The sequence below is a fragment of the Papio anubis genome, chromosome 18 (assembly GCF_008728515.1).
Source record: "Papio anubis isolate 15944 chromosome 18, Panubis1.0, whole genome shotgun sequence".
Classification (NCBI taxonomy): domain Eukaryota; kingdom Metazoa; phylum Chordata; class Mammalia; order Primates; family Cercopithecidae; genus Papio; species Papio anubis.
In genome coordinates, this window is record NC_044993.1 from 71,987,055 (window position 1) to 72,000,272 (window position 13,218).

The 13,218-nt window shown below is 65.6% G+C and overlaps 1 protein-coding gene across 3 annotated transcripts in view; it reads left to right on the forward strand.

Annotated features, from left to right (window-relative positions):
* The window catches only part of PKD1 (polycystin 1, transient receptor potential channel interacting), an 82,744-nt gene that overhangs the window by 18,358 nt on the left and 51,168 nt on the right, over positions 1-13,218 (forward strand). For 2 of the 3 annotated variants that reach the window (XM_031658580.1, XM_031658581.1), the window contains exons 7-22: positions 348-568; positions 744-859; positions 1,271-1,397; positions 1,754-1,995; positions 2,461-3,216; positions 4,125-4,238; positions 4,482-4,684; positions 4,995-5,128; positions 5,586-9,205; positions 9,425-9,574; positions 10,509-10,652; positions 10,780-11,059; positions 11,149-11,362; positions 11,429-11,588; positions 11,964-12,116; positions 12,653-12,797. In XM_031658580.1, coding sequence (XP_031514440.1) covers positions 348-568; positions 744-859; positions 1,271-1,397; positions 1,754-1,995; positions 2,461-3,216; positions 4,125-4,238; positions 4,482-4,684; positions 4,995-5,128; positions 5,586-9,205; positions 9,425-9,574; positions 10,509-10,652; positions 10,780-11,059; positions 11,149-11,362; positions 11,429-11,588; positions 11,964-12,116; positions 12,653-12,797 — 6,779 coding nt within the window. Of the gene's footprint in view, positions 1-347; positions 569-743; positions 860-1,270; positions 1,398-1,753; positions 1,996-2,460; positions 3,217-4,124; positions 4,239-4,415; positions 4,685-4,994; positions 5,129-5,585; positions 9,206-9,424; positions 9,575-10,508; positions 10,653-10,779; positions 11,060-11,148; positions 11,363-11,428; positions 11,589-11,963; positions 12,117-12,652; positions 12,798-13,218 lie in introns of those variants that run through there. The other variant, XM_031658579.1, reaches the window with a different exon arrangement.

Below are 13,218 nucleotides of genomic sequence, written 5' to 3' on the forward strand. Positions count from 1 at the left end.
GACAGACGGGAGCTGGGCCGGCCCTGGTGAGGAGATGGCGCCGGCCGGCAGGGCCGCTGCGTCAGCTCTGCAGATACAGAGGCTGACGTGAGCTGGGGACAGCCTCTGGACCCTCCTGGGGCACGCCACATGGGAGGTGGCCTGCACAGAGATCCCTGCCAGTGCCCACAGGCCCCATGGGTGGGTGCTGCTGTGAGCCTGGGCTGGTGGGCCTTGCTCTCTGGGCTCTGAGCCTCAGTTTCCCCATCTGGAAAGGGGGACAGTGATGGGGCTCTGGACGGGCTACTGTGAGGGTAGGAGGATGCAGGAGTGCCCTGAGCCCCCTGCCATCCCACACTCGCCCACAGGAGCCTGGACGTGTGGATCGGCTTCTCGACTGTGCAGGGGGCGGAGGCGGGCCTGGCGCCGCAGGGCGAGGCCTTCAGCCTGGAGAGCTGCCAGAACTGGCTGCCCGGGGAGCCACACCCAGCCACAGCTGAGCACTGCGTCCGGCTCGGGCCTACCGGGTGGTGCAACACTGACCTGTGCTCAGCGCCACACAGCTACGTCTGCGAACTGCGGCCTGGAGGTGTGCAGGGGCCAGGCGGGGGTCCTGAGACACTGGCTATGGTTAGGGGTCTGCCGAGGGCCCGCGGTGGAGGTGGAGGAGCTGGTGGGAGCTCTCGGGCTGCTCGGTCCCCAGTCTGTTGGCCCTGGTGTCCTGGGCCCTGGCCTGGCGCCTCACTGCACACTCACCACCCCAGGCCCAGTGCAGGATGCCGAGAACCTCCTCGTGGGAGCACCCAGTGGGGACCTGCAGGGACCCCTGACGCCTCTGACACCGCAGGATGGCCTCTCAGCCCCGCACGAGCCCGTGGAGGTAGTTGGCCCTCTGTGTTCTAGAACCCACTCTCCTGCTTGCCCCTGGAGGCCTTGCCTGCCCTGCCCACTGTGGGCCTCGCTAAAAATCTTGGGGGCCTTAATGCTGCTTGGGCCTAGTGAAGATGGTTGGGAAAACCCAGAGTGCAGAGAGGAAAGTGTTAACTCACGTTACCCCCAGGCCTTTTCTCTGAGTGTTTGCGAGTTATTCCTGAAAGGCAGGTCAGGGGTCCTGCTGCCCATGGACAGTTTCCATCGGAGTCTTCCTCGTGAGCGACAGGAGCATGGCATGTGGGGGTCTGAAGGCTCACTTCCCTTCCTTCCCCTCTTTCTGGGGAAGTTTGGGTCAGGGGAGTCTGGGCCTCAGGCTGGGGTGGAGTTTGTGGAGCTGAGGCGGCCCCCTACCCTCCAGGTCATGGTATTCCCGGGCCTGAGTCTGAGCCACGAAGCCTTCCTCACCACAGCCGAGTTTGGGACCCAGGAGCTCCGGCGGCCTGCCCAGCTGCGACTGCAGGTGTACCGGCTCCTCAGCACGGCAGGTGGGACTCTGGGGTGGTGGGCACCGCAGGGCTCGGGGTGGCCTCTTTGAGCTCTCACGTCTGCTGGTCCCGTGGCCACCAGAGCGGTCCCCTGTCTCTGGTGGACAGAGCTGGAGTTCCAGAGACACCAGCTCGTTCCAGGTGTCCCAGGGATGGATCGGGTCGGGCCTGCCTGGGGGCCGGCCTGGGTCAGTCGGCTGGCCAGAGGCAGGGAGGCAGCACTGGGCTGGGAGTGCTGCCCAGGCGGGGAGACCTGTTCTCACAGCAAAGCCAGGCTTGCCCGTGCAGTCAGGTGGGCATCTCTGACGGTGGCCTGTGGGCGAGTCAGGGCCCCAACAACCCTCCCTTCCTCGCAGGGACCCCAGAGAACGGCAGCGAGCCTGAGAGCAGGTCCCCGGACAACAGGACCCAGCTGGTCCCCGAGTGCATGCCGGGGGGACGCTGGTGCCCTGCAGCCAATGTCTGCGTGCCGCTGGACGCCTCCTGCCATCCCCAGGCCAATGGCTGCACGTCAGGGCCGGGGCTGCCCGGGGCCCTCTATGCGCTATGGAGAGAGTTCCTCTTCTCCGTTCCTGCGGGGCCCCCCACGCAGTACTCGGTGTGTGGCCCTGACCTGAGTCTGTCCCCTGCATCTCCTCAGGCCACCTTCCTGTCTGCTGCCCAAGGTCTGGGTCTGCTCACCAGACACACCCAGCCTGCAGGCTCCTCCCATGTCCCTGCCACTTCCAACCTCTGACCTCCAACCTCCGACCTCTGCAGTGCCCTTGCCCCTCTCCCAATGGGAGAAGCTCTCGCCTGGGCTCTTGGCACGTGCTGTGCTTCCTTGTCCCCTCTCCTGGCACAGCTGCTCCTTCCTGCCTGCCAGATCTCGGCCTGTGTCCTCTCCCCGTGTGTCCCCCTGTCCGCAGCTGTCCTGCTTGTCCCTGTCATGAGCTCCGTGGGGAGTTCCCTGAGGCCTGGCTGATGAAGTGGGGAGCCCTGCTTGTCCCCCCTCCTCCCTTGTGCAGGGGTCCACGGGCCATGACCATGAGGACGTGATGCAGCCCTGCCTCCCTTGCCACAGGTCACCCTCCATGGCCAGGATGTCCTCATGCTCCCTGGTGACCTCGTTGGCTTGCAGCACGACGCTGGCCCTGGCGCCCTCCTGCACTGCTCGCCGGCTCCCGGCCACCCTGGCCCCCAGGCCCCGTACCTCTCTGCCAACGCCTCGGCCTGGCTGCCCCACTTGCCAGCCCAGCTGGAGGGCACTCGGGCCTGCCCTGCGTGTGCCCTGCGGCTGCTTGCAGCCACGGAACAGCTCACCGTGCTGCTGGGCCTGCGGCCCAACCCTGGGCTGCGGCTGCCTGGGCGCTATGAGGTCCGGGCAGAGGTGGGCAATGGCGTGTCCAAGCATAACCTGTCCTGCAGCTTCAACGTGGTCTCCCCAGTGGCTGGGCTGCGGGTCATCTACCCTGCCCCCCACAATGGCCACCTCTACGTGCCCACCAATGGCTCGGCCTTGGTGCTCCAGGTGGACTCTGGTGCCAACGCCACGGCCACAGCTCGCTGGCCTGGGGGCAATGTCAGCACCCGCTTTGAGGCTGCCTGCCCTGCCCTGGTGGCCACCCTCCTGCCCGGCTGCCCCTGGGAGACCAACGATACCCAGTTCTCAGTGGTAGCACTGCCGTGGCTCAGTGAGGGGGAGCACATGGTGGAGGTTGTGGCGGAAAACAGTGCCAGCCGGGCCAACCTCAGCCTGCGGGTGACGGCGGAGGAGCCCATCTGTGGCCTCCGTGCCACGCCCAGCCCTGAGGCTCGTGTGCTGCAGGGAGTCCTAGTGGTGAGTACGGCTGAGGCTCTGCCGCCAGTCCCCAGGCAGGTGCCCACAGACAGGGTGCCCACACAGGGCACGAGGCCTGGCTTCCTAGTGAGAGCGGCAGCCCAGTTACTGGGGACGTCAGCCCTGGGCAGGTCCTGCTGGCTGGCTCCTCAGGCTACCTGGTGGGCTCTAAATTCCTGGAAAGTCACAGCTCGGACAGCGGCTCCACTAACACATTCCACTGTCTCATTTCATGAAATGAATTTAAAACTCCGCCCCCTGACTTCACGCGAACCCCCATGAGTCTGTCACACCCTCTGCTGTGTTCTCGCCTGGCTAAAGCGAGTAGCTTTTGAGGTGAAGACTGAACCTCTGATGGGAAAGTGCGGGCTGCCTGCGGTGCTACCATGCTGGGCACATGCGGGACAGGGCTGTCTCCGTCCTGTGGGTGCCTGCCGCTGCACCAGGGGCCTTGGGAGGGGCCGTTTCTGATGGCCCTGGCATGACCTGTGCAGCCTGTCCTGGGTTCTGTCAGCCGATGTGGGTCCTGTCCCTGTGAGGCCCGTGTGCCTCCCCTCATTGCTCCGAGCTCTCTGGCTGAGGAGGTGGGGCAGGAGCCCCAGGAGGGTCTGAGAGGACTCAGAGAGAGGGGGACTCTTTGTAGCTGGTACTAGGTCTGCTTTACAGATGGGGAAACTGAGGCACAGAGCGGTTGAGGCATCAGTAGTACAATGTGGCTGGTTGGAGAGCCGGATAGTCAGTGCCCCCGCCCAGGCTTGGCTCCCATGGCATGCAGTGCCCCGGGCACCTCCTCCAGTCTGTGCCCTGCGTGGGACTCTCCAGCCCAATGGGAGGTGTGTCCAGGAGGCGACAGGCCAAGGGCAGAGCAGTCCTCCACAGAGTCCAGGCTGACACTAGTCCCCCCGCAGAGGTACAGCCCCGTGGTGGAGGCCGGCTCAGACGTGGTCTCTGGTGGACCATCAACGGACAGGAGCAGCCCTGACCTTCCAGAACGTAGTCTTCACGTCATTTATCAGAGCGCAGCGGCCAAGCCTGGCAGGTGGGCGGGGAGGGAGGACAAGTGGGGGTGTGGGAGGATGGGGTGGGGGTGAGGAAGGGAGGGAGTGGGGAGGGAGGGCAGGCGGGCGGGGAGGGGGTGGGGATGGGGCCTGATGTTGGGGCGTTCCCACCTTCACCTCTGCTTTCTGCTCTGCTTTATGCTGCTCGAGGACGCCATGGCTGCAGTGGAGGAGGACGCCAAGCAGGCCGGCCACCCGCGTCGCCAGCGCGCCTACCGATGCCTGTCCCTGCAGCTGACAGCCTCCAACCATGTGAGCAACGTCACTGTGAACTACAACGTCACTGTGGAGCGGATGAACAGGATGCAGGGCCTGTGGGTCTCCACAGTGCCGGCCGTGCTGCCCCCCAATGCCACACTGGCACTGACGGCAGGCGTGCTGGTGGACTCGGCTGTGGAGGTGGCCTTCCTGTGAGTGACTCGGGGGCCGGTTGGGGGGTGGGCACCAGGCTCTTGTCCCAGCCCCAGTCTCAGCTGAGGGACCCCACGCCAGGGGGCTGCTTTTCTGAGCCTCGGTTTCCGTCTGTTGGGAGGTACTGGGTGCACAGGAGCCTTGAGGCTGCATGGGAGCGGGGAGAGGCCTCAGCACAGCCTGGTGGGCCCTGAACAGAGGCCCAGGGCATGACTGCAGGGTGGAGCCTTGGCTGGGTCCCAAGCACCCCTGCCCTGCCACCGCGCACCCCTGTCCTGGTCCACTCACTGCCTCCCACCGCCCTGGCAGGTGGACCTTTGGGGATGGGGAGCAGGCCCTCCACCAGTTCCACCCTCCGTACAACGAGTCCTTCCCGGTTCCAGACCCCTCAGTGGCCCAGGTGCTGGTGGAGCACAATGTCATGCACACCTACGCTGCCCCAGGTGAGGGATGAGGGGGTGAGGGGCTGCTGCCTTTCAGGCCCTGAGCATGGGCACCTCCCAACCCCCCAGTCAAGCTGCCCCCCTTCCTCCCCAGCAGCCCTCACTGTGACTCCACCTGGGCTGATGGCTTAGGCTCTTACTGGGGTGAGGAAGGGGCCAGGCATCGGGGGGAGTGGACGGGGAAGCTGGGCCCCCTGAACTGCCCCCTGGGCCTGGCTCTTGTTGCTCTGCTGCCCTGAGAGCAGCTGCACTTGGAGGTGGCACTGTCCTCACCTGGCAGCTCTCAGTGCTGCCGCACCTGTGCTCCATCCCGCACGTGGCCTGGGAGCCTGGGACCCTTAGGGCTGGGCCGCAGGTGCAGCAGTTCACCCTGGGCTCCTCAGGCGGGAGCTTCTGCCAAGCAGGTAGGGAGCGGGTGGGGGTGCCACTGCTGCCCCACTTGGGCCTATCCCCACAGGTGAGTACATCCTGACCGTGCTGACGTCCAATGCCTTTGAGAACCTGACGCAGCAGGTGCCTGTGAGCGTGCGCGCCGCCCTGCCCTCCATGGCTGTGGGTGTGAGCGACAGTGTCCTGGTGGCTGGCCGGCCCATCACCTTCTACCCGCATCCGCTGCCCTCACCTGGAGGTGTTCTTTACACGTGGGACTTCGGAGACAGCTCCCCTGTCCTGACCCAGAGCCAGCCGGCTGCCAACCACACCTACGCCTCGAGGGGCACCTACTGCGTGCACCTGGAGGTCAACAACACAGTGAGCAGTGCGCTGGCCCAGGCAGATGTGCGTGTTTTCGAGGAGCTCCGCGGGCTCAGCGTGAACATGAGCCTGGCCGTGGAGCAGGGAGCCCCCGTGGTGGTCAGCGCTGCGGTGCAGACTGGCGATGACATCACGTGGACCTTCGACATGGGGGACGGCACCGTGCTGTCGGGCCCCGAGGACACAGTGGAGCATGTGTACCTGCGGGCGCAGAACTGTACAGTGACTGTGGGTGCGGCCAGCCCTGCCGGCCGCCTGGCCCAGAGCCTGCACGTGCTGGTCTTCGTCCTGGAGGTGCTGCGCATCGAGCCCGCCGCCTGCATCCCCACGCAGCCCGACGCGCGGCTCACGGCCTACGTCACCGGGAACCCGGCCCACTACCTCTTTGACTGGACCTTTGGGGACGGCTCCTCCAACACAACCGTGCGGGGGCGCCCTACGGTGACGCACAACTTCACGCGGAGCGGCACGTTCCCCCTGGCGCTCGTGCTGTCGAGCCGCGCCAACAAGGCGCATTACTTCACCAGCATCTGCGTGGAGCCGGAGGTGGGCAACGTCACCCTGCAGCCAGAGAGGCAGTTTGTGCAGCTCGGGGACGAGGTCCGGCTCGTGGCCTGTGTCTGGCCCCCATTCCCCTACCGCTACGCCTGGGACTTTGGCACCGAGGAAGCCGCCCCCGCCCGTGCTGGGGGCCCCGAGGTGACATTCACCTACCGAGACCCAGGCTCCTATCTTGTGACAGTCACCGCGTCCAACAACGTCTCTGCTGCCAATGACTCAGCCCTGGTGGAAGTGCAGGAGCCTGTGGTGGTCACGGACATCAAGGTCAACAGCTCCCTCGTGCTGGAGCTGCAGCAGCCGTACCTGTTCTCTGCTGTCGGCCGTGGGCGCCCCGCCAGCTACCTGTGGGATCTGGGGGACGGTGGGCGGCTGGAGGGTCCGGAGGTCACCCACGCTTACAACAGCATAGGCGACTTCACCGTCAGGGTGGCCGGCTGGAATGATGTGAGCCGCAGCGAGGCCTGGCTCAACGTGACAGTGAAGCGGCGTGTGCGGGGGCTGGTTGTCAACGCCAGCCGCACGGTGGTGCCTCTGAATGGGAGCGTGAGCTTCAGCACCTCGCTGGAGGCCGGCAGTGATGTGCGCTATTCCTGGGTGCTCTGTGACCGCTGCACACCCATCCCTGGGGGCCCTACCATCTCTTATACCTTCCGCTCCGTGGGCACCTTCAGTATCATCGTCACGGCTGAGAACGAGGTGGGCTCTGCCCAGGACAGCATCTTCGTCTATGTCCTGCAGCTCATAGAGGGGCTGCAGGTAGTGGGCTGTGGCAGCTACTTTCCCACCAACCACACGGCACAGCTACAGGCTGTGGTGAGGGATGGCACCAACATCTCCTACAGCTGGACCGCTTGGTGGGATAGGGGCCCGGCCCTGGCCGGCAGCGGCAAAGGCTTCTCGCTCACCGCGCTCGAGGCTGGCACCTACCACGTGCAGCTGCGGGCCACCAACATGCTGGGCAGCGCCTGGGCCGACTGCACTGTGGACTTCGTGGAGCCTGTGGGGTGGCTGATGGTGACCGCCTCCCCGAACCCAGCTGCCGTCAACACAAGCGTCACCCTCAGTGCCGAGCTGGCTGGTGGCAGTGGTGTCCTGTACACTTGGTCCTTAGAGGAGGGGTTGAGCTGGGAGACCCCTGAGCCGTTTACCACCCACAGCTTCCCCACGCCTGGCCTGCACTTGGTCACTGTCACGGCAGGGAACCCGCTGGGCTCAGCCAGCGCCACCGTGCAAGTGGGCGTGCAGGTGCCTGTGAGTGGTCTCAGCATCAGGGCCGGTGAGTCGGGAGGCAGCTTCGTGGCGGCTGGGTCCTCTGTGCCCTTCTGGGGGCAGCTGGCCACAGGCACCAATGTGAGCTGGTGTTGGGCTGTACCCGGCGGCAGCAGCAAGCGTGGCCCTCACGTCACCATGGTCTTCCCGGATGCTGGCACTTTCTCTGTCCAGCTCAACGCCTCCAACGCAGTCAGCTGGGTCTCAGCCACACACAACCTCACGGTGGAGGAGCCCATCGTGGGCCTGGTGCTGTGGGCCAGCAGCAAGGTGGTGGCACCCGGGCAGCTCGTCCATTTTCAGATCCTGCTGGCTGCTGGCTCGGCCGTCACCTTCCGCCTGCAGGTCGGTGGGGCCAGCCCGGCGGTGCTCCCCGGGCCCCGTTTCTCCCACAGCTTCCCCCGTGTCGGAGACCACATGGTGAGCGTGCAGGGTGAAAACCACGTGAGCTGGGCCCAGGCGCAGGTGCGCATCGTGGTGCTGGAGGCTGTGAGTGGGCTGCAGGTGCCCAACTGCTGCGAGCCTGGCATCGCCACAGGCACCGAGAGGAACTTCACAGCCCGTGTGCAGCGCGGTTCTCGGGTCGCCTACGCCTGGTACTTCTCACTGCAGAAGGTCCAGGGCGACTCGCTGGTCATCTTGTCGGGCCGCGACGTCACCTACACGCCCGTGGCTGCGGGGCTGCTGGAGATCCAGGTGCGCGCCTTCAACGCCCTGGGCAGCGAGAACCACACGCTGGTGCTGGAGGTCCAGGACGCCGTCCAGTATGTGGCCCTGCGGAGCGGCCCCTGCTTCACCAACCGCTCGGCGTGGTTTGAGGCTGCCACCAGCCCCAGCCCCCGGCGTGTGGCCTACCACTGGGACTTTGGGGATGGGGCCCCGGGGCAGGACACAGATGAGCCCCGGGCTGAGCACTGCTACCTGAGGCCCGGGGACTACCGCGTGCAGGTGAACGCCTCCAACCTCGTGAGCTTCTTCGTGGCGCAGGCCACGGTGACTGTCCAGGTGCTGGCGTGCCGGGAGCCAGAGGTGGACGTGGTCCTGCCCCTGCAGGTGCTGATGCGGCGCTCACAGCGCAACTACCTGGAGGCCCACGTTGACCTGCGTGACTGCGTCACCTACCAGACCGAGTACCGCTGGGAGGTGTACCGTGCTGCCAGCTGCCAGCGGCCGGGGCGCCCAACCCGTGTGGCCTTGCCTGGCGTGGACGTGAGCCGGCCTCAGCTGGTGCTGCCGCGGCTGGCGCTGCCTGTGGGGCACTACTGCTTTGTGTTTGTCGTGTCATTTGGGGACACACCACTGGCACGGAGCATCCAGGCCAACGTGACGGTGGCCCCCGAGCGCCTGGTGCCCATCATTGAGGGTGGCTCGTACCGCGTGTGGTCAGACACACAGGACCTGGTGCTGGATGGGAGCGAGTCCTACGACCCCAACCTGGAGGATGGCGACCAGACACCACTCAGTTTCCACTGGGCCTGTGTGGCTTCGACACAGGTCAGTGCGTTGCAGGGCCGTCCTCCCTGCTCTTCACCCACCCATGCCCACAAGCCCAGAGAACACCCATCACACCACCAGGGCTGGCCTGTCCTCAGTGCTTGGCGGGCCTCATCCCAGCATGGGGAGAGGATCTCCCGAGCTGTCCCCTCGGCTGGGCTCTGCTTTGAGGCTGGGTGGGGCTCCCATGCCGCGCCGCCCCTTGTTCTTGGCCTGCAGAGGGAGGCTGGTGGGTGTGCCCTGAACTTCGGGCCCCGCGGGAGCAGCGTGGTCACCATTCCACGGGAACGGCTGGCAGCCGGTGTGGAGTACACCTTCAGCCTCACCGTGTGGAAGGCCGGCCGCAAGGAGGAGGCCACCAACCAGACAGTAGGTGCCGCCCGCCCCTCGGTCACACGCCTCAGACAGCCCAGCATCCCTGCTCACCCGCTGTTTTCTGTATTTTAGTGTTCGCAGAGGCCGTACGCTCTCCCCTAACTTTGTTTTTGATACAAGTTCTATTTAACACAACAGCCTCTTTCTGCTTTGCTTCTTTCCAAACCTATCACAGCTCCATGTACAATCATCAAGCTACACACGCTCTAGTAATTGGTAAAAGCCACACAGTCCCCCAACACCACCAACCACAGAGCCCCTTCCCACCCCGGAGGCAGCCACTGTCCCCAGCCCATGTCCCTGTTCCTGGATGCAGTGGGCCGGTTCTCACCCTCATGCTCCTCTCTCTGGACCAGCCGGGAGGCTTGGTGACCCTGAGCCCATGGCAGCCGCTCCTGCTGCTGTCAGGTGGGGCCTGCTGGTGCTCCAGAGCAGGTGTCTGTTCCCCAGGCCCTGCTTTCCTCAGCTGGCCTGATTTGGAGCCTGCCCAGAGGGGTCGTCTGAGGGGAGGGCATGGGAGCAGGTTCCATCCCGACTCAGCCTCCTGACCCAGGCCCCAGCCCAGGGCTGCAGGAATCTGTGAGTCAGGCCTGCGTGGGAACTGTGGTCCTCACGCCCATATGTACGTCCCTTCCCACATGCACCCCTCAGGGGCCCTCAGTGAGCATTGCTTGCCTGTTGCCAGGCTCCAGCTGGGTCCAGGACACCAGAACACACATCCTGGTGTTCTCTGCCCTGTGTACGCCCTTCCGCCACCCGGGTTGGGAGGTGGAAAACCGGATGAGTATCCTGGGAGGGGCTGAGCTCACAGGCGGTGGCCAGGCCCCTGGGAAACCTGGAGTTTGGGAGCAGCATCTTCCACGGGTCCCCCAGACCTTCCAGCAGGCCGAGTAGACCTGTGTCGGAGGTAACCCCACTCCATCCCCAGGTGCTGATCCGGCGTGGTCGGGTGCCCATTGTGTCCTTGGAGTGCGTGTCCTGCAAGGCACAGGCTGTGTACGAAGTGAGCCGCAGCTCCTACGTGTACCTGGAGGGCCGCTGCCTCAACTGCAGCAGTGGCTCCAAGCGAGGGGTGAGTGTTGCCCAGGGCGTGTGCGGGGTGGGGGTGGGTCCCATGGCCGAGGGGGCGGGACCTGCAGGCAGAAGCGGGGCTGACAGGGCAGAGGGTTCCGCCTCCTCACCACCCCTCCTGCCTGCAGCGCTGGGCGGCACGTACCTTCAGCAACAAGACGCTGGTGCTGGATGAGACCACCACCTCCACGGGCAGCGCAGGCATGCGTCTGGTGCTGCGGCGGGGCGTGCTGCGGGACGGCGAGGGATACACCTTCACGCTCACGGTGCTGGGCCACTCTGGCGAAGAGGAGGGCTGTGCCTCCATCCGCCTGTCCCCCAACCGCCCGCCGTTGGGGGGCTCGTGCCGCCTCTTCCCGCTGGGCAACGTGCACGCCCTCACCACCAAGGTGCACTTCGAATGCACAGGTGAGTGCAGGCCTGCGTAGGGGGCGCGGTGGGATCCCCCGACTCTGTGATGCTACGGAGCCCTCCCGTGATGCTGTGGGGTCCCTCAGGCTGGCATGACGCGGAGGATGCCGGCGCCCCACTGGTGTATGCCCTGCTGCTGCGGCGCTGTCGCCAGGGCCACTGTGAGGAGTTCTGTGTCTACAAGGGCAGCCTCTCCAGCTACGGAGCCGTGCTGCCCCCGGGTTTCAGGCCACACTTCGAGGTGGGCCTGGCCGTGGTGGTGCAGGACCAGCTGGGAGCCGCTGTGGTCGCCCTCAACAGGTGAGCCAGGCCGTGGGAGGGCGCCCCTGAGACTGCCACCTGCTCATTACCCCCCTCCACTCGCAGGTCTCTGACCATCGCCCTCCCAGAGCCCAGCGGCAGCGCAACGGGGCTTACAGTCTGGCTGCATGGGCTCACGGCCAGTGTGCTCCCAGGGCTGCTGCGGCAGGCCGACCCCCAACATGTCATCGAGTACTCCCTGGCCCTGGTCACTGTGCTGAATGAGGTGAGTGCAGCCTGGGAGGGAACCTCGTATCTGCCGCACGCGTCCTGGGGACCAAGATCTGTACCCCTGCCTGGAGCCTTGCGGAGGGCTCACCCCGGGCCCCACAGACAAATCCCAGTGACCCTGAAGCAGCACCCTCTGCTCCCAGCAGCCACCCTCCCCTGTGCCTGCTTTCCACAACACGCCCCCTGCTCCCAGGACGGCCCCTGTGTTTACCCTGTTTTGTCCATGAAGAAACAGCTCAGTGTCATGGGTCAGTGCCCACATCACACAGCATCCAGCGCATAACTGCACCCCAGGAGTGGTGGGCACATGCTGGCCTCCTGCCGGCCTCCTGCCCTGCTGACAGCTTGCTGTGCCCCCTGCCTGCCCCAGTATGAGCAGGCCCTGGATGTGGCGGCAGAGCCCGAGCACGAGCGGCAGCGCCGAGCCCAGATACGCAAGAACGTCACGCAGACCCTGGTGTCCCTGCGGGTCCACACTGTGGATGACATCCAGCAGATCGCTGCTGCACTGGCCCAGTCCATGGTAGGATGGTCCCGCGTGCCCACCCCACCCCACATGCCTGCCAGGGCACTGGGTTCAGCCCACCAGGGTGGACGGGCAGCTTGGCCGAGGAGCTGAGCCTCCCAGCCTGGGCTCCTTCCTGCCGTGACCTTCCTTGGTCTCTGACCTGCCTCAGTAGCCTCAGCCGTTCTGCTGTCCTGCGTGAACCCAGGGTGCCTTTCAGGGGACCCAGGGTGTAAAGAGGGGCCCAGTTGTGGGGAGGGGCTGGGAAGATGCTGCTCTGTGCCCTCCCCTCCTCCCCTCTCCCCCTTCTCTCTGACTCGTGTGAAGAGGTGCCCTGTGTGGCCGGTGGGCTGCATCACGTGGGCCCCGAGTAGAGGCCCTGGGTCAGGCGGAGCCCCAGAAGATGCTTAGCGGGGAGGCTGTGGGGGTCTAGTCAGGCGGGCTCTCCAGCTGCAGGGCTGGGGGTAGGAGCCAGGTGAGGACACACGTAGAGAGGAGGGTGTGTGCAAGGAGTGGGCCTAGGAGCGGGGCTGGACACTGTCGGCTCCACACAGGGTCCCAGCAGGGAGCTCGTATGCCGCTCATGCCTGAAGCAGACGCTGCACAAGCTGGAGGCCATGATGCGCATCCTGCAGGCAGAGACCACTGCAGGCACCGTGACGCCCACCGCCATCGGAGACAGCATCCTCAACATCACAGGTGCCGCTGCCTGTGCCCCACGCTGTCCCACACCATCTCTCCGCCCCACACCACCCTTTTCTCCGCCTCCCTCCTCCCCTCAACCACCTCGCCCTCGCCCCATCCCATCTTTGTCCCCCTCCCCTTTCCCTGATTCCCATTCTCCTCCCCCTCCCCCTTCCCTATCCCATCCCTTTTCTCCATCTCTCTCCCCTTTCTCCATTCCCCCATCCTCCCCCTCCCCTTGTCCATTCCATTCCCCTTATCCCCCTTTCCCTCCCTTTGTCCCTGCTCCTCCCTCTCCCCTTTCTCCTCCCTCTACCCTTTTCCTTCCTTCTTCCTCCCTCTCCCTATCATCTCCCTCACCCTCACCCTCATCCTCATCCCTATCCCCTTCCCCCCCCCCCCCCCCCCCCCCCCCCCCCCCCCCCCCCCCCCCCCC